Source organism: Otolemur garnettii, unplaced genomic scaffold, assembly GCF_000181295.1.
Source record: "Otolemur garnettii isolate 467f Iridium unplaced genomic scaffold, OtoGar3 scaffold00069, whole genome shotgun sequence".
Classification (NCBI taxonomy): domain Eukaryota; kingdom Metazoa; phylum Chordata; class Mammalia; order Primates; family Galagidae; genus Otolemur; species Otolemur garnettii.
In genome coordinates this window covers 6,993,135-7,017,090 of record NW_003852464.1, presented here as the reverse complement: position 1 = coordinate 7,017,090, position 23,956 = coordinate 6,993,135, and the positions used below count along the sequence as shown (strand labels likewise).

Genomic DNA, 23,956 nt, shown 5'->3' with positions numbered 1-23,956 from the left:
AAGCCATAGCACTCTACCCAGGGGGACAGCTTGAGCTCTGTCTCAAAAAAAAAAAAAAAAAAATAGGAGTATTTCCTTTTACAAGATGGGCATAAAAAAAAAAAAAAAGGAGTAATTCTGTTCAGCTAACTCCATGTTTTATCCTCAGTAACTATTAATATCTAATGCATCTAAAAATTAGATCCATAGTGTATGTTAAACAACATTTAACCGTAAAATTAGAAAGACAATTTTGCTAACGAGTTAGTTACCTTGTAGAGTAATTCCCAGTGAACTGATACTCTGCAGAATCTTCACTGTTATACACTAATGACAGGGGCAACTGGACCAAGAGTCTGTCTCTTCCTTCACGTCCTACAGTGTCTTTAAGAACTACTGTCACTGTGTCGTCATCGTAAAACTGTGCATCTAAACAACTGTAGATGCTAGAATTGAAGTAAGTTTGTGTTATCAAAGATGACCCTGACTACGGAGAAAATACCGTACAGATAACATTATACTGGCACCAACAAAAAAATAAAGTTATATTCTACATAACAACATTTAAAATACATATTAGTTTATACTAAAATCAGTTACTTGTTGTACTGATTATTCACAAACATAAGCAGGCCTTAAAAATAGGTCATCATTAAAAATAATTATGAATTTGGTTCACAGTTCTAGAACACTCTTGACATCGATACCTTAACATATCCCTTGAGCAAACAATAGTTAACTAGATTGAAAGGTAAAAATAAAATTTTACACATTAAGAAAAGACAACACTGAAGATTTTATCATAAAAAAACTTTTCTGTGAGAAAAAAAGAGAGAAAGATCTCACTGTGACTGGTATAGGTTCTTTCCCCTGCAAATCCTCAGTGATGACTTAGGGACATTACACTGTGGGACTTTAAGAAAATCCCAGAAGAGAGTAACATCGCCTTCTCTTTTTATTGGGGGGGGGGGAGGGCTATAACAGGAGTTTCAGCTGTGCAGGCCATGTGTGCTCCCTGGAACCACATTGCTTTCTTAGCAGACATAGTGCTCTCAGAAGTATATATTATATATATAATATATATTTATAAAAAAATATATATAGAGAGAGAGTGAGTTGTTGTTGTTGCAATTGTTTACCTGGCCCAGGCCGGGTTCAAACCCAGCACCCTCAGTGTATGTTGCTGGTATCGTAACCACTGTGCTACGGGCGCCAAGCCAGTGCTCAGAAATATTAATTACAGAACCGTGTTATATAAACTCCAGCAGGGCAGTAAGGTTCTGTATATCACTTATGACTCAATCATTCTCTATGTACTATAATATATATGAAAATATCCTGCCCCCTCTGTTGGAAGTGACAGAGCCCTTTTACCCATAAACACCATCACTCTATTTCCTAAACACACACATGTGACACGTAGCACATTTCATCCAAACAAGAATCAAGACTTACCTTCTTCTGACCTTTTCAGTCGTGGCATATGTAAAGCTCCCAAATTTAATGGCAATCAGTCCAGTACTTACAGATCTTGAAGAAAGAAGGGAGGAAAAAGAGACTTTGTGAACAACCTGGATAGCCAATTATCTAAATGCTCGAAAGAACATGATTGCCAGTGTTAGTGCAGTTGCCTAAATACCAACTCCCAGACCAAACACTGTGACTCTTCTCTACAATACTGACAACTCATTTAAACGCCTAGGTAGATAAACCAACGTGGTTTAAAATCTTAGTCTGCTAGGTTGCTTAGAAAGAAAAAATCTTGACATCAATACCTTGATTAGGGACATCTGGAATAGGAATAACCAAATTATTTCTCTTCTGCTACATCTAGGTCTTAAAAAGTTTCCTTTCAAATTCAGATTTAAAACCATTTTTAAAATACCAACGACATTCTAAATATTATCTTTCAGAAATTTACTTAAATTGACTTGTCAAAACGAGTCTGCTAGGCAAGGCTTCTTATTTGAAAAATACATACTTAACATAAGGTAAAAACTCCTTCTGCTTGGTGCCCATAGCACAGTGGTTACAGTACCGGCCACATGCACCAAGGGTGGTGGGTTCAAACTCGGCCCTGGCCTGCTAAACAACAATGACAACTACAACCAAAAAATAGCCAGGTGTTGTGGTGGGTGCCTGTAGTCCCAGCTACTTGGGAGGCTAAGGCAAGAGAATCACTTAAGCCCAAGAGTTTGAGGCTGCTGTGAGGTGGGACGCCCCAGCACTCTACTGAAGGAGACATGGTGGAACTATCTCAAAAACAAAAACAAACAAATAAGAAAAAAAACAACCAAAAAAACCCTTTCTATAAGGTTCCCACTATTGTAGTTTTGACCTTCTAAAAGTTCCTGAGATATAAGTTCTTGAGTTTTCTGTCATATTTTTCCTAATCCTAAATATAATCCTATATACAATAACTATATACCAATACCAAACTAGAATAGGAAAGGATCGTATGGCTTCCGAGTTAGTGTTATTATCCCAATGACGTGAAAACCAAACAGAACAGTGAAATGACAAACCTAAGTGATCAGGTAGCTTAAGTAAAACCTAATATATTGGAAGGAAAGCTAGAGGTTTTGCTCTTAAAAATAATAAAATCTTATCTGTTTGATTCAAACTTCAGATTAATGCTTACTGAGAAATGTCAGTATGTCTCCTTAAGATGCACATTTTATAAAGTGAATCTTCTAAAATAGTAAAAAGAAGATAATGCAGATTCGAAGTTTTATTATTCCACCTAAGGAAAAAAAAAATGTCATAATGATGTTTAACTATCAATGTATAGAACAAAATTATATTGCTCACATGATACGGGGAAGAAACACATACTTACAGAAAAGGAAATTTCAACAGTCTACGTGTAGAGTCTTCACTAAAACAAAAGAGGAAAAAGGGTGAGAAAAATTTAAATTGGCTACTGAATTATACCACCCAACAGAGAAACAGAATTACCTTCTAGTATCTCTATATAATGGAATGCAGATTGCTTGATTCATTGATTTTCCAATTACATCCTAGATGGGATTTAAAAATATAATTAGAGCATTTATATGCACAAAGATAGTCTACATAAAGTGACCAATCATCACTGCCTAAGTGTAGAAAAAAATCATCTGTATCACCAAACCTGGCACAGAAGAAACTTTAATAACAAGTATAGCATAAGGAAGAGAGAAAACTTTGCACTCAAAAGGACCTTGGAGCTCAGCCCTGGGGAGGTTAAAGACCACCTCTCTCTACTCTCACTGCAGCCTCATTCACACTCTGCGCAGTAAACATGAGCTACAGCAGGTCTGTAACTAAGACCACTTCCAGTGCATTTGTTCTGGGAGAAAATGAAATATTCACAACACCAATGCTTTCAGTAATGTCATATTTTTAAAAAGGTATGTAAGAAACTAACAAGATGACATATTAGGTCGAACCATATGAAACTGCTACTTTTATTACTCAGAAACAGGTGAATACCAGCATTTTCATACAGCTCACTGTTATAACTAAGATCACGTACATAAGTGAGACATACTGTATAAAAGATATTGTTCCACACAAAGACATGCATTTCCTTCAAACTTACTGCTGGTTTTTGCAAACACTGATCAATGATGTTCTCCATCCGTCTTTTCACAAAATGCAATGATTTTCGAGGATAATAAGGAAACAGCAAAGGACTGTCTGGTTCAAACAAAAACAAAAACAAAAAGCTATAGCAAACCGAAGATTGGGAGGAAATAAAGTTAGAGCCAGCCTGCAGTTTACCTCACAGTGGAACCCTGGCCACTTCTTAATATTGTCACACAATCTCATTCAAAATGACCACAGCCTCTGCCTTTCATCATCCCTGCTGCTGGCCTGCTAAAAACAACCCCACTTAGCACATACTTAGTTCCGCCAAAATCCCACTGTATGTTTCTACTGGCCATGAGAAGAAAGGAATAGCTCTGAGAACCCTAAGCTAGAGAAGGAAATAAAGCTCCTTCTTCTCGACTCTTTGCCACAGTGAAATGACAACAGCAGCCCCGTTTGTAAGTCTCTAAGAGACTAGAAACTAACCCCATGTGAATAAGCATTTTGTAAAACTCTACTTTATCAGGAACAGGTAAAACACCCTCTCTATAATTTAGCATCTATAGACACCTACTATGCCAAGTTCTTTTTTTATCTGCTATTTCTATTGCTTACAACAGCCACACAAAAAAGACTTCAGTCTTTTCTAATTTACAGACTGAAAGAAAAACAAAGCTTAGCTTTAGGCAACTGACCAGTGTGAAAACAACTAAGGATCCAGATCTAGGACTCAGCCCCAAGTCTGGCTCTCAAGCCCATCTGCTCCCGCTGTGCTCTGCAGGCCTGCCTTACATCAAGCTAGGTTGAATAAAATGAATTCTAATCAGGTCAACATTGTATGCTCCGAACAGGTGAGAGGTGCCCCCTCTGTCCCCAGTTCCTAGAGGGGAGCTCCTAAAACCCCTGGCATTTCCTGAGTGATAAGGGTGACAGGAGCAGCTTTTGTTTTAATGAGGTGATTCCCGGCCAACTCCTAGACAGCTTCAGGAGCAACTGGTCACCAGAAAGACCAAGGCTTGATGAGAAGCTCACAACTTTCAGCTCTACCCCAACCTCCAGGGTGGGAAAGGAGCTGCAGGTTGAGCCCAACCACCACCAGCCAATGATTTTATCAACCATGTCTATGTCATGGGACCCCCATAAATACCCCAGATCAATGGGGTTCGAACAGCTTCTTGGCTGGTGAACAGCTGAGGTGCTGGAAGGATGTGGAGCTATGCGTCTCTCCTTCCTTAACACACTGCTCCTATTGCTGCTCCTGAGTTCTGTCTTTATAACAAACCAGTAAACTGCTTCCCAGAGTTTTATGAGCCACTCTAACAAATTATCCAGCATGACATGGGGAGGGTTGTGGGAACCCTGGACCTTAGTGCGGTGACTTGGGACCCTGACGCTGGAGAGTGAAGTTTGACACGAGTGAGGGTGGCCTCGTAGGAGTCTCATTATAGGACTGGAGGCAGAACTGGCTGGTGTGAGGAGGGGAAATAGCTCTCATTTTGTATGAGAAGCACTGAGTGAAACATCTCAGGTACAACTGTGCGCAAAGTCATCTAGATTAACTTAGTTATTCTGCACAACGGCTTTCTGAGGGAGGAGTTGTTATCATCTTCATTTTACAGATGAGAAAACTGGAGCACGGACTCATCAGACAACTTGCTCCCCGAACTGCTACCATAGCAAGACTCCAATCCAGGAATCCAGTGTCCCCAGCACTGACCTCTACCCATCAAGCAAGACGGGCTCTCTCATGTGCCCCAAGGAAGGACATGGATCAAATATTTAGCACTTGATTTTTGCCAAGTGTTACAGAAGAAAGTTCACTGATGTTTCCCTAACAGTTCTATAATGGCAGCTGGTATTATTTCATACCAGACTAAGAAACTGGGAAATTAATAGACTTGTCCAAACTCCCCACGAGCAAAACCTTGAGCACTTAAGAAATGGGGTTAATCTGACGTACACGTGGCTAAACGTTACTTCTGTGGCTAAGAGCAGACCTTTCTTATTCAGACATGTAAGATGGGGGGAGAAGGACCCATTTTCAGCCCAACAAACCAAAGTTCCCGGGATCAATATTAGCCAATACAGACCCAGGGTTGAGGCACCAATGCTGTCACACGGCCACCAGCCTCCCCTTTCCTTACTCCTTTTGCATTTTAATTAAATACAGTAAATGAGTGGAGTCAGCTGTACCTTTATTCTTCCTCCATTCAATAGCTAACTTACATCAATGAATCTCTCTAGTGGTCTTAAGTCTCTCGAGCAATACAAAATAGGTCCTGCTCAGAAAAAGAAGTTGGACTTCTAAGGTTCAAACAAAAAGCCATAAGCAAAGTTCCAGGCATCAAAGAATTCTCTCCCTTAGTCCTTCAGTCAGTTGTTCATATAAGCAGTAACCAAAGAGAAGCGGCAGAGATCACTACAGACTGCGTATCCTCATTCACAATGCTCAAGACCAAAAGCATTTTGAACTTTTTCCAATTTTGGAATATTCATTCATATTATGATGTATGAACCTTGGGAGTGGGACACAAAATTCATTTATATTTCATATACATCTTTTTCTGATAGCCTGCAATTACTTTTATACAATGTTTTTAGTAACAATAATAAAGATTATGATGTTGTTAGGGCTTGGGACTGGTCATCTGAGGTCAGGCGTGCAATTTTCCACTGTGGCATCATGTCAGCACTCCAAGAGTTTTAGAGCTTGGAGCATTTCAGATTTCAGCTTTTCAAAGTAAGATCCTCAACCTGTACTGAGTCTAGTTAAAACCTCAGGCTCTGACGTGAACAGAATCCCAGTTGCATCCCTCAGCAGCCTGTGCAACCTTGGGTCTTCTCCACCTGGTTCCTCACTGCTAAGTGGAGAAACACCCACCCCACAGGTTCTCCCAAGATTAAAGGAGCACCAGCATGGGTGGCAGAGTAAGAACTGCGTAAAAGTTAATTACCTATTACTCTAAGACTTGAAGAAACTGCTAATCTGTAGTCAGATTTTTTCTTGAAAAAAAAAAAAAAAGCAAAGAAACATCTATTTTAAAAATATTCTCATCTAAAATGGTAAGAAGTTTTGAAACATTTAAAGGTTGCTATTATGTGCTGCATCACTAACAACGTGAAATAATTTTACTTTATTAACATTTTGAGGTCCTAGACAATGAAACGTATAACGAGTACACATAAAAAACAAAACTACAACCTCAGAAGAACAGGGTTAAGCCTCAGTGTCTTTTAGGGGTTAATAAACTAGAAGTGGCGAGGCAGACACCCCTCACTGGTTAGCTCTCTGGTGCTCCCTCAACACTGTTTTATAGGGTATACAACAGAATACAAGAATACTTAAGAATCTTATTACTACACAATTTCAAAGCAATTTCTGTCATGGCGGTGTTACATACAATTGGTTATTTTGCTGTTTCTCTAACCAAATACAAGGGACACAAAAAATAAGTCCAGTGAATTTAGATCAGTATTCAGCCAAACTGTCAGCTGATCTACTCAAGACCTGTCTCAAGTAAACATAAACACGATCAAAGTCGACCTTGTTCAGGAAATACCTTTAAGGTGGCTGCTATTTTGAAGAAAGTCATACCACTGGTTTCCCTGCGTGTTAGGGGGCGACACAAGATCATCATCTTCATCTTTCAAGTACTAAAAATACAGAATTAAAAACTTAAATTTAGTAAACCAAACAATCAGACTACAAAAACTGTTTATATTTAACATTTTTCTATTTAATAAGTTATTTTGTTCTATTCCAAAGCTCTTGGTATGACTATTATTCTAAGTGAACAAAAGTTTGCTAAATGCCAAGCATTTAAACAAAATGAAAACTACTAAAAGACTCCAATGTTGTAGATGTAGCAGCCACAGAGTTCCAATTTTGTGCTTCTCTTTCACAAACATACTTTAAGTCAGACATCAGTTTTACAAGCATCAGCTGTTAATATACTCTATGGAAGCTATTCTCCGAATTGGTCTGCAGACCCCCGGAAGTCCCCAAGATGCTATGAGGGATCCACAAGGTCAGTTCTAGGTTTATATCAACACCAAGAAGTTACTTGCCCCTGTCACTGTGTTGATGTTTGCACTGATGGTGGGGCAAACTGCGGGTGCCTTTGCCAAGAGCAAAGGTAGTGGTTCCAAATCATACGAGGAGTCATCGTATTTTGTTTTATTTGTTTTTTTGGCTGTATATTCATAGTACCATTGATCTTTAATGAAAGTATTAATTAGTAATTTTATTAACGCTCAACCCTTGAGTACAAATCTTTACTATTCTGGGCAACATAACTGAGAGGTGACTACTAGAGTATAATGGTTGTCTTAAGGAAAAAGCACTTATGAAACTTGGTTACGAATGAAGACAGACACTTTTTAAAAAATGGAATTACATTTTTACTTGAAAGAATGACTGGCAAACTATGGGGTTTGTTCACCCTTGGGTAGTTGACAGATTCTTTTTGAAAATAAAGTGACCCTGTCATTTTGACTGAAACACTGCAGTTATTTGTTGGCAATGATATAATTTAAAAGCAAAAATTAAAATTTGGGAAAACCTGCATCTGCACTGCGACCTTGACGGCATCACAACATGTCAGACTTTTCTGATTAGGTGGGGCTATTAACGCAATCCGAGCTTTGATTACTACACCATGGAAGGCAGCAGAATTCACAAGAGCTCCATGACTCAGAGAACCGGAACATTTTTCCAAAATGACCAATGCAAGTGGTTAAGGAATCACACGTGGACGAAAGATCCATCCAAAGTGCAAGGCAGATGAATGGATTTTAACGTGACAAAATATAAAAAGTTCACCAGTGTAATTTTAGATCCCACATGGAAACTAACCTTTCAGATACTATCACTTGTCAAGACTTCATGTAGTATTAAAGAATACCCATAATCATCCAGGAAAGTTGACTTCTCCCTGTCCACCTACATAACCTCTGTGAGACCAGGTTTTCTTTATGTACATTACAGACAACTTATCAAAACAGAACATAGAAGCAGATGATGAGAATCCACCTGTCTTTTTTTTTTTGAGACGGAGCCTCAAGCTATCCCCCTGGGTAGAGTGCCATGGCATCGCGCTCACAGCAACCTCCAACTCCTGGGCTCAAGCGAGTCTCCTGCCTCTGCCTCCCAAGTAGCTGGGACCACAGGCGCCCGCCACAACGCCCGGCTATTTTTTGGTTGCAGCCGTCATTGTTGTTTGGCGGGTCCGGGCTGGGGATTCGAACCCGCCACCTCAGGTGTACGTGGCTGGCGCCCTAGCCGGTTGAGCCACAGGCGCCGAGCCAGAATCCACCTGTCTTAAGTGAGACATCAAAGAGATTTCCAAGAATATAAAAACAATGCTACCTTCACTAAATTATTTTGTGTTGTAAAATACCATTATTTTATACTAATAATATCTGTATTAATATGTAATGGTTAAGTTTATTTATTTTTTTTTTTTGCTTTTGCAGTTTTGGGCTGGGGTTGGGTTTGAACCCGCTACCTCTGGCATATGGGGCTGGCGCCTTACTCCTTTGAGCCACAGGCCGCCCTGGATTTGTTATTTTTAAATGAATTATGAAATAATATTTTATTTTGTTTCATTTTTAATTCCTAACGACACCTATTAGTGACAGATAATCCACATCAACAAAAGCTCTTTTCACGTCCTCAATAATTTTTAAGAATGTAAAAGGGTTCTGAGATCAAAGTTTAAAAACTGCTATTCTTTATTTTACCAAAAGGGCAGGGCTACTATGTAACTTGGCACTGTATTACTTTCCATAAACTTCAGATAATAAAAATTAACATTGCTAAGCTTTTCAAATTAGTTCTTAAATATCAAAAAAGAGAAGCTGGGTATGGTGGCTCACACCTGTAATCCTAGCACTACGGAGGTCAAGGTGGGTAGACTGCCTGAGCTTAGGAGTTCAAGACCAGTCTGAGCTAGAGTAAGACCCCATCTGTAAAAATAGCCAGGCATAGTGGAGGGTGCCTATAGTCCCAGCTACTTGGGAGGCTGAGGCAGGAGGATTGCCTAAGCCCAAGAGTTTGAGGTTGTTGTGACTATGATGCCACAGCATTTTACCCAGGGTGAAGAGTGAGACTCTATCTCAAAAAAAAAAAAAAAATCAAATAAGAGTAGTGATAACTAAATTTAGTCCAAAGGCCATACATACCTGACCAACTCTTTCAACATTAAAGTATTTTCCTTTCCGATCATAAAGGTCTGGAGCCTAAAAAGAATTAACATAGTTTAACTCTAAAGTCAACTCCCAAAAGAAAAACTCTTAAATTTAAACCATAACTTTATTATTATTTTCTTTTTTGGCCAAGCTGGGTTTGAACCCACCACCTCTGGCATGTGGGGCCGGTGCCCTTCTCCTTTGAGCCACAGGCGCTGCCCAACCATAACTTTATTTTTTAAGAGAGCTGCTAGTGGCAGTTACTCGTTTATGCATTGTAAAACACACAAATAAAGTTCAATTTATAGATTTTATGCTTAATTAATAAGTATAAATTAATTTGTTCAAGTTCTTCAGCAGTTTAAAGAAAGTAATGGCAAAAGACCTCAATTGTGTTAAATTTAATTCATTCTTATTACCCAGGTTTACTGCAACCACTTCCAAAAATCTGCAGTATAGAAATACTAATGTCTTACCTCATTGAAATGTTCAGTAAGAAATTCAGCAACAAATGTGATATCTTTCTGAGTCATCTATCAACAACAAAAGAAAGCAAATCAAAAATAAAGGACCATTTCCCCCATAAAAGAAATAAATGTGAGCTTTTTACTATCTACTAAAAGTCATAGGAAAACAGGCACAGTTCCATCAAAGAAATTTAGATTATGAACTATGAACTCTTAGGGTTCTGGGAAGAACGTAATCAAACATTTAAACTTAATTTCCAATCAGCTAATCCAATGGCTATAGAACCCCTTATGGCCTATGTGGCTGGTTGTTTATTATTTTAGGACCTGTGGGCCATGGTCCCTCGTTTGGGAAGGAAATCTGTCAGCCTAGACAGGCAGCCTCACAGCCTCAGTTCAAAGCTGCACGTTAACAGCCCTGGTGGCTTCAGTGTCAGCTCCTCCCTGCTCTGACAATGACCTTGCCTTCACCCTGCTCCAATTCTTCAGCTCTCAAAAGATTACACATTAAGATCTCTCTGAATAATTAACAATTCTAAGGAAGATTCTTAATCTTCTAAAATAATGCTAACAGTGATGTCAGAAAAACTATTGTGAAACTTCCCTGGTTTGCAAGGCCAGTCACCCATACTGCACAAGTTCTACATGGTACAAAAGGTGTACAAAGTGGAGGATCTCTCACTCATCCTGTGCACACAGGCTAATAATTCTAATGTTGTCCACTCAGGCGGAAAATTAACTAATCTATCTGAACAGTTTGGGAAGGGGTGAGGAGAGGTGGGTCCCAGAAATCAAATGGGAATTCTGCCCTCTTCTGTACAATCTCCCTGGAAGAAGATTCCATTGCCACTTGTCACAATCCCTACAGTTAGAAAGAAATTTGCTTACCAGACAATCAGCACACGTACTGCTATGTAAGTACTTGACTTCCAAAGAAAACAATGCATTTAAGATTTAGGGAAATCAAAGTAAGAAACACAATAAGGTTGCTACCTTACATAGATTATAAAACCTTATTTAAACATGAAATTTACAAATTTAGATAGTCATAACAAAGGTATCCATGAGATGAAAAACTACAAAACTGCCAATTAAAAAAAATAAAATGTTTAAGAGATCTAATGTCCACAGCCTAACATCCTGTTAACTAGTAACTGAGTAAGAGTTCCAAGGTGACCTCAGCCAGGACAATTATCAATACGTTATAAAAATCCACTGGTACGAACGACCTTGTTAAGCTCGGGAAGCACGTGGTCTTCTGTCATCCTCAACATTGCTGGAGAGAAAAAGTTAAAAAACTATCTTTAAAACATAAAATATAGGTTTAATTATAAATACATTTCAAATGTGTTTTACTGGGCTAAATCTTCTATTTTAAACAGCGTCTTTTCATTTAGCAAAACTTTTCTTCCAAAGCCAAAAGGTGAAGGCTGGGTGTGGTGGCTCACATCTGTAATCCCAGCACTCTGGAAGGCTGAGGCAGACAGATGGCCTGAGTTCACAGGTTCAAGATTAGTCTGAGCTAGAGTGAGATCCGGTCTGTAAAAATAACCTGGCATTGTGGCGGGCCCCTGTTAGTCCCAGCTACTTGGGAGGCTGAGGCAAGAGAATCACTTGAGCCCAAGAGTTTGAGGTTGCTGTGAGCTATGACCCCATGGCACTACCAGGGGGCAACAAGTGAGACTGTCTCAAAAAAATAAAAATAACTTGTTAACTACCTTCCCAAACACAAGATCCTGCAAAGATGGAAAGAATGACCACAAGTGGTCCAAAGAGTGAAGAACTTAAATTTGAATATTTTCAGGTTGAAAACTGTTGGTCTAACAACACTCTTGTTTTTGTTTTGTTTTTTTGAGACAGTTTGACTCTGTCACCCTGAGTACAGTGCCATGGCACCTGTACCTCACAGCAACCTCAAACTCTTGGGCTTAAGAGATCTTCCTGCCTCTGCCTCCCAAGTAGCTGGGAATATAGGCCCCTGCCACTACGCCTGGCTAGTTTTTCTATTTTTAGTAGAAATGGGTCTCTCTCTTGCTCATGCTACTCTTGAACTCCTATGCTCAAGCAATATCCCTGAGTGCTGGGATTATAGGCGTAAGCCACCGCACCCGGCCTGACCATTCTACGCTCTAAACTATTACTTTTCTTCTTCCTCAATTCAATCCATTGCTACTCAAGACAAACACATTTAACTGCTGTTATTCTTTACTCCAAAATCTCACAATACCAAAGCAACATTTATTTCCCTTGGCCTTTTTTGCTGCATGAAGACATCGGCACTAAGATTTACATATATATACCCATACTGACATTTATATACTTGTCTTTCATCCAGTATCTGTGGTTGACTTTCTGTCCTTGTGTAGGGTTGCCCCCATGGGCACTGTGTTCCTTCAAGCACATCCACCTGAGTCGAGACTAAGTATGTCACATGTGCTTTTGCATAGTGTTTGAACACAACTGTTTGTTCAGTAAAAACCATGTCAGAAGTACCCTGGCAAATATGGATTATTTTAGAAACTGTTTTTCATTAATTCAAACTTCTAAATTATCTGAAAAAGGAGCTAAACTTTAGTTCCATTCATTCATATCCATCCAAAAAAAAAACTGAGCATGCTTTAGGCGCCAGGGGTACATCAGCATAAAAGAAGTCCCTGCCTATTTATGGGGATTACACTTTACAAAACAGAAAACCAAGGTTATGGAGCTACTGGTGGCAGGGCCAGGATTACGCTAGGCCTTAGGTCTCCAGTTCTCCAAACCAGTATACTTTTTATAATGTCCTGGTCAAATTATAAAGATTCAGCAGTAATTCATTTTTCTTCTATTCCTAATTCTTATTACATTTAGGACCTACAATCATAGAAACAGGGCCAGGCATGGGGGAGCACGTCTGTAGGAAGCTACTGAGGAGGCTGAGGCAGGAGGATCTCTTGAGCCCAGGAGTTTGAGATTGCAGTGAGCTACAATGATGCCACTGTACTGTAGCTGGGTGATAGAGTCAAACTCTGTCTTGAAAAGAAAAAGAAATATTTTTTAAAAAGCAAATATAGGCCAGGTACAGAGGTTCATGTCTGTAATCCTAAAACTTTGGGGGGGGTTAAGACAAGAGGATCAGTTAAGCCCAGGAGTTTGGGGTTGCAATGAGCTATGATGATGCCACTACAATTAGCCTAGGCAACAAACTTGTCTCAAATAAATAAATAAATACTGCCTCAATTGCCCTCCAATCAATGTAAGAAAAACCAAACTACTACTTCTGTCAAAGAAAATGATTCCATTTTTTTTTGCAGTTTTTGGCAAGGGCTAGGCTTGAACCCACAACCTCCGGCATATGGGACCAGCGCCCTACTCCTTTGAACCACAGGCGCCGCCCAAAGCAAATGATTTCTAAGGTCTCGTTCAGTTTTAATATTGTAATTTATTCTGATTATTAATAACGTGGATCTTGAACAGGCTGGCTGATAAACACTCCAGTTCCTCATTATGGCTACCACTGGAACAGTTTTTAGAAAAATCTAAAAATTTTTAAGTATCAACATCTGCAGATCACATTCAGTTTTTAAACAAAATCAATTATATTAGGCTGAAAAATATGAAGCCTACTTTTATAATATTAAAATTGAACATATGGGCATTTGTTAAGAAGATGTTAGAACATTACATTGCCGGTAATTTACTTTCTATTTCCTCTTCAGGAATTTTAACGACTATAAGACAAATTCCATTTACACTAAATTTTGCACATGTGTTGGAGGGAAGTGTATGCTGGATTATTTTAAGGATATGGAGAGGTTTCAAAACATGCAGTATAAACGGACTCAAATAAAACATGCATACACTGCAGTGTGAATACTAAAACAGTTCTTATCAAGTCAATGAATACTTGTTAACTACCTTCCCAAACACAAGATCCTGCAAAGATGGAAAGAATGACCACAAGTGGTCCTCACTGTCCTTAGCTGGGGCATTGCTGCCTGAGAGCAGTGAACGCAAGTGTGCTATTTCTATGCTGCTATAACCATGTGTGGCTACAGAGAACCTCAAATGTGACCAGTATGAATAAGGAACCAAATACATAACTTCTTATCATTTAAAGCTACTTAAATAGCCACATGTGGCTAGTGGCTACTATACAGACAGCCAAGATCGCAAGACAGAGGACCAGAGTACAGAACATGAGCAACCCCAGGGCACAGGCTGTCTCTTAGATTTTACTTTTTCAATCTAGCACCTAACAGTGCCTAATATATAGCAGGGATTAAAAAATGTTTTTTAACCTAAGGAGATATTATAAGATAAAAAAGAGTGACCTGTCAATGAGTGATAAGGACAAGAGTTGCTCTAGTATTTCTGTGGGGAATGTTTCTGGCATGAAGACAAGACAAAGGTTTAAGGTAATGGATATCCCAAATTCACTGACATGATCTTTACAGATTATATGAACGTACTAAATTATCACACATCCCCCGGACGTGTGATACACACACCCTATCACACATCCCCCATCTATTACATATCAATAAAAATACTTTAAAATATTTCTGAGGGGAAGTGGGCCTGGGTGGGGGCACAGACTGGCTACATGTGACAGCTGCTGACGCTGGGGGAAAGTCCAAGGCGTTCATTGTGCTGCTCTCTCTACTTTTATCAGTATTTGAAATTTTACTGGAGTAGTTTTAACAGTCTCAGATGATATTCTCACAGCTTTTTAAAAGTGTTAAAATAAGAATGCGTCACTCAATTAACTTACCCACATATAGCCACCGAAAAAAGGCTTTGAAGTTTTTCATACTACTATCTATAACTCTAAAAAGATAAAAATAAAAGAAATCAGAAATAAGATCATCAGGTGGGGGTTGATGTATCATTGTTTAACTGTCTTGGAATATAATTATCCTTACCATGCTATTTTATCCTATCTAGATGACGTTTAAGTCCTTAGGGTAACAGATTTTACAAATCAAACACACATCTAAAAATAAACTTCAAAATCACAAATCCTGATTCTTCTCAAGAATAAAGCAAATAACTTAGATTCTAACTGGTTACAAAGCCTGCTAATATAGCACAAAATGTGTAATAGTCTTTTCTAGACTTTAGTAAAGTATGAAATCTTTTTCTAACTTTGCAAATAAATCAGGAAAAAACAGTTTTTAGCATTTTATTCCCAGTTGAAAAGAAAATGCTCACTGGTCGGTAACAAGAAAAAACATCAACTCTAACAGGAAATCATTATTATAAATTTGTACCATGCCACAAAGTCTAATAGTGGACATTACTTTTGGAAGCTGAGTTTTGGTTCTGACAAAGACTGAGATCTCAAAAATTGAATTTCCCTGGGCTTTATGCAAATGAACCTAAAAAATTAAATGTTATAAGTGGAAGTCACCTTCATTTTGGTAAAACTCTCTTTATAGAGATGGGTATCATGTTTTAAACATCTTTTTACGCTTACATCTATAAGATAATTACTCTAAGACAGTAATACCTGCTTTTCTCATTCCTCAACCTCAAAGCCCTCTCTGGGCATTAAGTTTCACAATAGTACTGGAGAGGCAGGTCAGTATCATTAACCTTTCTGCACAAAGTAAAACACTTGAGACAAAGATGGTGACGTCTCTTATGTTGCCAAGGAACATAATCCAAACTCTCTCGCAGCAAGAATTCTTTTTTAAAAGTTCTTTTGTGTCTTTCCCAATCAAGACCCTCACTCTACCCCAGGCAGTCAGACTAACATCAAGATTCTCAATGCCTCAGTTTCCCCATCTGCAACCTACAAAAACTGTACTTACCCGAAAAGAACAAGAAGTTAAATTACCTTTCATTCATACCGAAAGGGGATCACAGAAAGCCTAATATTTTACATTTGCTCTCAGCAAATATGAACCAAAAAAATACTTCAAAATCCAGGAAAAGGAATGTCATTTCTCCTTTCATTTTGTCTTCTGAGTTCAAAGCATCTGTAACCTCTGCCTTCTAAAGCCCCATTAAAATGATAGCAGATGGAGAGGTAGTTTCTACATGTTAGAAACTCACAAAAACAAAGAGAACAATGGAAAATAAATTAAATTTCATAAATGTCAAAAATGGACTCGGTGACTAAGGAAGCTCAACAATGCAGGCCATGTTGCAGGCAGATGGAGCCCCCACCACCCTGGGGAGCCCAGACATTGGCAACGTCAGGTTCAACATCAGGAGATGCCAGGGTGACGTGCGGAGCTAGGCACAGGCAATGCCCTGACAATCTAACACAGAGGTCAATGTGTTCTTGGCCCCAAACATGATGAATGCCTAAGGGTTTACCTTCTAATCAAAAGAAAACATAAAGAGGGCTCGTCACAGACACTGAATAAACTGGGAAGAGCTGAGGCCCTTCTGCGCGGGCAGAGACCGCCGGCTCAGGTGCCAGCTCCCTGACATCCCTGCATGCAGAGATTCCAGGCAACTTTAAGTCGCTCCATGAATGATATGAGTAAACAACCAAGCATCAGGTATTTGAGGAAAGCTTGTCACAAGAGATCAAGATAAACAGAAAAGTGACCCACGAAGTAGGGTAATACAAGGAATACAGACTTTCAAAAAATCTAATATCCTCAGAGATTTAAAAAGATGCCCGCCACATTCACAGAACGAGAGAATTAAAGAAACAAGAGAACACTTTAGGAAATTAAAAGACAGAACTGCCATAAGAAATTCAACAGAATGGTTCAGGTAAACCACCTTGTCCTGCAACCCTCCTTAGCTACTTAAAACCTTCCAGCTCCACATTCTCGGCGAGGCCTCCCTGACCACCTACACAGAACTGACCCCGGCCCCAGCATGCCCTGTGTCTTTCTTCCCTGCACGGGCCTTCTCACTACTGCTTGTCACTATCTGACTTACTATACACTTTAATTATCCACTTGGTTACTGTCTGTCTCATGTACATTAGAATACAAGACCCATGAAGGCAGGATTTACATTAGTTTTATTCACTCTTATACACAATTAAGTGTTCAACAAATGTCTACTGACGAGTGACAGCCATGGACAATAAAGTAAAAAAAAAGACAAAGGTATGAAAAATAGGAGAAAAAATAAGGGACAGTTTTGATCCATTCATGGATCAATCCATGAATTCTAGTAAGTGACCAAACAGATTTCTAGAACAAAAGTCTATTTTAAAAGTGAGGCAGAGAAAGAAGAGGGAATTATCAAAATAAGAACACAGAAGTCAGGTTAGAACGGCTCTTTGTTATTCAGCACAATAAACAGAAAGACTCCTATCTAAAAATGCTGTTATGAAATTTCAGCACATCAAGGATGGAGACTAAAGCTTTTAAAGATAAGAGAGGTGGAAAAAACCTACAAAGGAATGAGAATCAGAAGCACTAGGCCGTCTATCAAAAGGTCCAGAGTACAATGAACAATGCTTTTAAAGTTCTGTAAGAAAATGATTTCCCCCTCAGAATCCTAAATCCAGCTAAAACCATCAAGTGTGAGGGCTGGAGAAAAGACATGAAAGGACATGAAAGATTTACCTTCCATCTGCTTTCTAAGTTAGTGGAGGATGTGTCCCAGCAAAATGATTAAACATGCCAAGAAACAGAGGCTCTCCAGGCAGATCTAATGCACGAGAGCCCTGGGGACGAGGCCTACGGGGCGCTATGCAGGACAGCTGCAGCACAGCTGTGGACGCAGAGGGAAGGGAGGCTAAGGAGGCAGCTGGGTGGGGCAACTCCAGAGACAAGACACAGCCCTTCAGATGGGAAAGGACAGAGGCGAGGGGTGGAAAGACAGAATGCAAGAAGGTAAGCCACACAGCCTAGGAAAAACAAAACAGAGGAATTTCTAAAACTTGATAAACAAGAAAATACAGTAAACTTGTAGCATTCAGAAATATGGAAGTGAGCCATGGAAGAATCAAAAACAGAAATATTTACATTGTTAAATGATTCCTTTTGGAGAGAGGGGACCTGGGGTCAGGAAAATATAAAATCTTTACTTTATAAAATCTCTGTGCTACTGGCTTGTTTAATCATGTTAAAGCATAATTTTGATAAAATTTTAAAACTTGCTTTAAGAAAATGATGACAACTTACTAAGTTCTTAAGGTAAGTAAAAAGTGAGGTATTTGCAGGTCAGTGATTCTAGGTAGCCCCAATACTTACTGAAGAAGTTCATTTGCCTTGAGGATAAAAGAACCCACAGCAGTAATAGCATCTAAAGGAAAAATATAAACATCACTTGTCGAAGAAGTAAATTGTGCTTTAATGCATTCCATTGAAAAATTAAATGACTACCTTCAATTCCTGCAGCATCTAGTCCAAGAGGTTCATATTTTTGCTTCCACGAAGCCATTCCTTTCAATTCACTCAAATGGTACAATAAAGATTCTGAGCCACTACCAAAACAGAGCAGAAATAAATTAGTATCGTTACCATCACTGAGCTACTTCCTTGCCTGAAGTTCATTCTACATTTTCAGAAATAAAAACTGAAAGCAACTTTTAATTTTCTTTCTACAAGCAATTATTTCTCAAAACAATTTTGAAAAACTGAGGCAGAACCATTTGGTCGTCATTGACTACTGACATAAAATACATGACAGTATTAAATTGTGTAAGATGATCAAATTATGTTCCACAGTTTGTCCTGGTGCTTTTTAGATAGTCAGATGGCCACCGTGTCCACCAAACAACTACATATTCAACATGTAACAAATATTTATAGACAAGCATCTTCCAGAAAGCAAGAGAGCTGTACTAAAGCCGTAGGTAGGAGACAAAATGTCCAAGTTGAGAAAGTGAAGGGCCACCAGTGTGACTGGGGCAGACACGCTAAAGGCTGTGCAAAGGTCTCTGTTCTAAGAACAATGGGAAGGTATTAGAAGTTTTTCATTAAGAGAGTTCACACAGTCAGACCCATGAAGATTGCAACAGAACCACCAGTCTGAGGGAGCTGCACTGGTCCAAGGGATAGGTGCTGGTAGCTAAGGCCAGGGACTCAGCATAAAGGGATTTATAAAATTTAAAACACTCAGCATCCACTTGCAAACTACTTCACTGAAATAGCTATAGATTTAAAAATATATGAGACTTGATCTCGTCTTGGCTTTGACATCAATAAAAACTCTGAACAAGTTTCCTCTTGTGTAAAATGAGGATGATAATAATCTACACCTTGCCAAGGGGTCAAATGAAAAAGTTTACAATATGCTTTGTAAACTGTAAAATGTTCATTTAAATGTTCAAAAAGGGGAATATGCCCTATTTCAAAATACACCAATATACCTCATGGTTAAGTCAAAAATGGCCAGACAGGATCTAGCCTTGGTGAAAAGATGCTGGAAAATCATTCCATAATGCAGAGTTATCCTTATTGACTCTTTAAATCTCAGGTACACCAAGATTCCTCTCAAACACCAATGCAATAAATTTTGCTGGAAATTATAGATCAAAAAGAGAATGCCAGATGAAAAGAAGGAAGCTGCAGAAAGAAGACCGATGTTATGCACATGCAGATGCAACACCAACAAATCCCACATCCCCTTCATACCTCTGTAAGTGACTTATAACCAGTTTTTGTATACTGGAATATGACGACTCTATAGACTGGCCAAGCTTTTTTAAACCCTAATTAAGAGAAGAAAATATATTTAGCATACAATCAGGACTCTATATGCCACTCTAAAAAAACCGTTAAGAATGTGTTCGTAGCCATTTAAATTAATATAGATACTTTAAATGCACCTTTACTGTTAATTGGTTCATCAAGAGAGTCTGAAGTTCAGCACTATAATGAAAAAGAAAGTATGTTTAGTCATTTCTCTATTCAAAAATCTGTATGCATTACTTAAATTCTAAATTTCAAAGCACAGATTTTGAAATGAAACAAATGGCCCAACAAAAATTAAGACTTTTTGTACACACAAAGAAACAAACAGAAAACAGAATACATTAAAGTCTAAAATCAGACTGAAATGTGTATAAATATGAGGCTGTATTGTAAGCTGAAGCAGAATTTCCTATCTGTCGGGAGAAAGTATAATGCTCAATAATCAAATGTGGCAATTATCTAAATGTTTAAGAAAAAACACGTTAGCCTTTTATAGCATATAACCAAATAAATCACATCTAGAATGCAGAAATAGAATAAAATATAAAGCTTAAAAGATCGCTAGAAAAAAATACAAATCAGTCTTTGACTATTCTTAAAATAGGAAAGCTCTTTTTAAGAATAACAGCAAAAGGAGATACCAAAAGAAAAGAAGAGTTTGGCTACATAAAAATCTTAAATGTTTTATACATGTAAAAACACACACACAAAAACATGATTGCCTTCATGTTAAAAAAAAAAAAAAAAGACGTGCACAAGAAAAAACAGATGCACAGAAAAGCCTAGAAAGATATATACTACTTTTGATTTTGTATACCAACATTTACTTTTCTTTTTTCACAATTATTATGAATTACTTTTTTGTGAGACAGGATCTGGCTCTGCTACCTGGGATACAGCACAGGGCATGATCAGAGCTCACTGTAACTTCACACTCCCCAACTCAAGTAATCCTCCCACTTCTGCCTCCCAGACTAACAGGATTAAAGTCCTGAGCCACCTCGCCCGGCCAATTAACATGAATTACTTCTGAAATAAGTAATCTTGGTAAAAAAACAGAAGGAAAAGCGGGAACGCCTAATCAGAGCATGTTACCTTGCTTTCCCCCACAACAGCAGGTGCATAAATTCATCTTGCACTGATGTGGTGGTGTTCTTTTCCTAGACAAAATGAAAAAAAAAAAAATGTGATATGTATTTCTTAAATTAGAAGCCTATTTATTTTTTATTTTTTTTTTTTTTTTTTTGAGACAGAGCCTCCAGCTGCCCCCCTGGGTAGAGTGTTGTGGCATTACAGCTCACAGCAACCTCCAACTCCTGGGCTCAAGCGAGTCTCCTGCCTCCGCCTCCCAAGAAGCTGGGACCACAGGCGCCCGCCACAACGCCCGGCTATTTTTTTTTTGGTTGCAGCCGTCATTGTTGTTTGGCGGGTCCGGGCTGGGGATTCGAACCCGCCACCTTAGGTGTACGTGGCTGGCGCCTTAGCCTGTTGAGCTATAGGCGCCGAGCCAGAAGCCTATTTATTAAAAATTATGGGAACATGACCCTCTCTTTTAGCCTCAAGCTTCCCTCAAACCCATATGTGATCATGTGAACATGAGACTCCCTGCCAGCCAGCAGCTAGGCTTTCTTCCCAAGCCCCATTTCATCACCCTGTCCCCACCTACGCTGCACCAATGAGAAGAGAGCCCTTTGTGTAAATGTGAGAAAACACTGAGGTCAGAATAACCCATTTGAAAGAAATTCATCACTGTAGCCTTTTATAAGCCAAAGACTGATTTTTCTCATATACCTCGCAAAGTGAATACATCATACACTCTAACTCTCTCCATGGAAAGCATCAGTTACGTTACCTGCACAAACTTGGTGAGACGAGAATCCATCTGCATCAGGATTTCTTCCCATGCTTCGCACATACATGTTAGTGACAAATTAATATACTATTAGCAAAAAGAAAAAAATTAAAATAGTGAATATTTAAATCAACTTGCTGGGTAAACAATATGTACTTCTTATGACCAAGTGTCTCAAAGAAATCGAGAATGTATTTTCTAATCCTTTAACTCAAGCTGACAAAAAAAGACCATAGCTAATATTTGGTGATCACTTAACTATAAAAATTCCATAATTCGCAAAACTTCACAAAGACACATCCTATGCATATCAATTGTCAAAATGCTGGTTTGGTCAACTATTCGATATTCAAACAGTCTTCTTAAAAAGATATCAATCTTTAGAAACCTTTGCCATCAAATAAATGAATGAACATGGTAGAATAAAAAACAAGGCTGTAATTCTTTATAACTCTTGTATCCAGACTCAAGAGTGTCGCTTTGACTAACAGAACACAGTAGGAACAATGCTGTTGAATCCAGAGCTTCAAAAGTCTCTGCATGCTGCTTCTTGCACTTTTTAAGCAGGGTCTTGTTCTGTTATTCAGGCTAGAGTGCAGCATTGTCATCGTAGCTCACAGCAACATGAAATTCCTGGACTCAATTGATCCTCTCCCCTCAGCCTCCCAAGTAGCTGGCCCCACAGGTGCATGCCACCAGGCCTTGCTAATTTTTCTAATTCTTGTAGTGATGGGGTCTCACTATGATGCTCAGGCTGGTCTCCAACCCTGGCTTCTTGCAATCCTCCTCCCCTCTGGCCTCCCAAAGCGCTGGGATTACAGGTGTGAGTCACTGCACCTGGCCTACTCAGACTTTTGTTGTCCCTGTCCCACCACCATGTGACAAGCCTGGGCTGGCTTGCTGGAGGGTGATAGATGTGGAGCAGAGACAAAGCCATTACAGCCCAGGGACATATCCCAGCTGGCATGACCAAGTCTAGCCGAGATGAGCTTAACCTGACCCAGATCACCAGAACCTCCTGGCTGAGCTCAGTCCAAACTGCCAAACTGGGAGCTGATTTAGGGTGGGTTTATTATGAATAAACGCTAACCCATACTGAAGACTTTTTCCCACAATACTTTATTTTCAATAAAACATAAGGAGTATTTCATTTATGAGACTATTAAAAGATTTAAACTATTTTTTTTCTTTTCCTTTAGAGGTAGTCAACAGGGTCAGGTGGGAGTAGATAGAGTCTCCATTAAATTTCCTTTTCTTGTTTTAATGGAGATAAGAAAATTAATCATAAGTAGATAAAATACTCCTACTGAAGATGGCTTTACAAAGTAAAATCTTGAAGTTTTTTATTTATGAACTTTAGAAGCTGGTAGTAAATATTCACATAGAGCAAGCTGTAAATAAATACCTGTAAAAGAGCTGAAATATGAGTAAACTTCCTGGCCATCCGAGTTACTTCAGGCAAGAAAGAGTATAATAGATTGGTTTCAAGCTGGAAAGTTAAATGAGTAAAGTGAGTTATAATCAGATGCATTTGCTTCTTTTAAAGATAAATCAATCCTGTTCAGCTCAAGAAATAAAATACTATCATTTAAAAGAGGCTAGGACTATGTATGAGGAAGACTGTCAGAATCCTGCTCCCTCTGAGTATAACAGTTTGAAACTAATAGCACACAGATTTAAGATTTCCTAACCAGTGCATAACTATACACAGGTCACTGTCCCTGAGCCATCAATCTCTTCTATGTAGCTAGAATAAATGTAACCTATTTTGTAACATTATTATTAGGAAATTAAAAAGCGATAATAAACACATGAACTTGAAGTAGAAAATACTAAGGGGTATTAAGAAAATATCTATAACAGTATATGAGTTATATCTCAATAAAGCTGTCATCAAAAAATATCGACAAATTCCTTGCCTGCTTAGTATTCTAAGAAAAAGAAATCTACAAAGTTCACAGTGGTAGTAAATCTTATTAAAGCACAAATATTTAATACAACCCTGGTGATCATAATTTCAGAGAACCTTAAGATGAATAGCAAATACAAACAACCATTATTACAGTGAACCATAAGTTAACAGTTCTCTGATGCTCTGAATACAAGAAAAGAAAATTCTCTGACATTACGAATACACAGGGAATTTTAGAAGACGGTACATGTTGCATCCTGCATCTTTTTTGTTCTACTTTTGTTTGAGAGTTCATACTGACTTAGGGTAAGTGGTTGAGACATTTAATTGAAAATTTTGGAAAGGCTTCTTGGCAAGGCAAGGCTACAATTAAAATACTCTAACG

General features: G+C 38.6%; 1 protein-coding gene across 3 annotated transcripts in view; it reads right to left on the bottom strand.

Moving 5' to 3' along the window:
• Nucleotides 1-23,956, bottom strand: part of ANAPC4 (anaphase promoting complex subunit 4) — a 35,685-nt gene that overhangs the window by 1,361 nt on the left and 10,368 nt on the right. For 2 of the 3 annotated variants that reach the window (XM_003793509.3, XM_023515332.1), the window contains 18 exons: nt 23,065-23,148; nt 21,660-21,746; nt 20,903-20,967; nt 19,942-19,984; nt 19,748-19,824; nt 18,494-18,594; nt 18,362-18,413; nt 14,962-15,017; nt 11,435-11,484; nt 10,218-10,274; nt 9,736-9,792; nt 7,113-7,206; nt 3,563-3,660; nt 2,938-2,999; nt 2,819-2,857; nt 2,621-2,722; nt 1,435-1,509; nt 252-425 (listed from right to left, as the gene is read on the bottom strand). In XM_003793509.3, coding sequence (XP_003793557.1) covers nt 252-425; nt 1,435-1,509; nt 2,621-2,722; nt 2,819-2,857; nt 2,938-2,999; nt 3,563-3,660; nt 7,113-7,206; nt 9,736-9,792; nt 10,218-10,274; nt 11,435-11,484; nt 14,962-15,017; nt 18,362-18,413; nt 18,494-18,594; nt 19,748-19,824; nt 19,942-19,984; nt 20,903-20,967; nt 21,660-21,746; nt 23,065-23,148 — 1,373 coding nt within the window. The remainder of the gene's footprint in view (nt 1-251; nt 426-1,434; nt 1,510-2,620; nt 2,723-2,818; nt 2,858-2,937; nt 3,000-3,562; nt 3,661-7,112; nt 7,207-9,735; nt 9,793-10,217; nt 10,275-11,434; nt 11,485-14,961; nt 15,018-18,361; nt 18,414-18,493; nt 18,595-19,747; nt 19,825-19,941; nt 19,985-20,902; nt 20,968-21,659; nt 21,747-23,064; nt 23,149-23,956) is intronic. The other variant, XM_023515333.1, reaches the window with a different exon arrangement.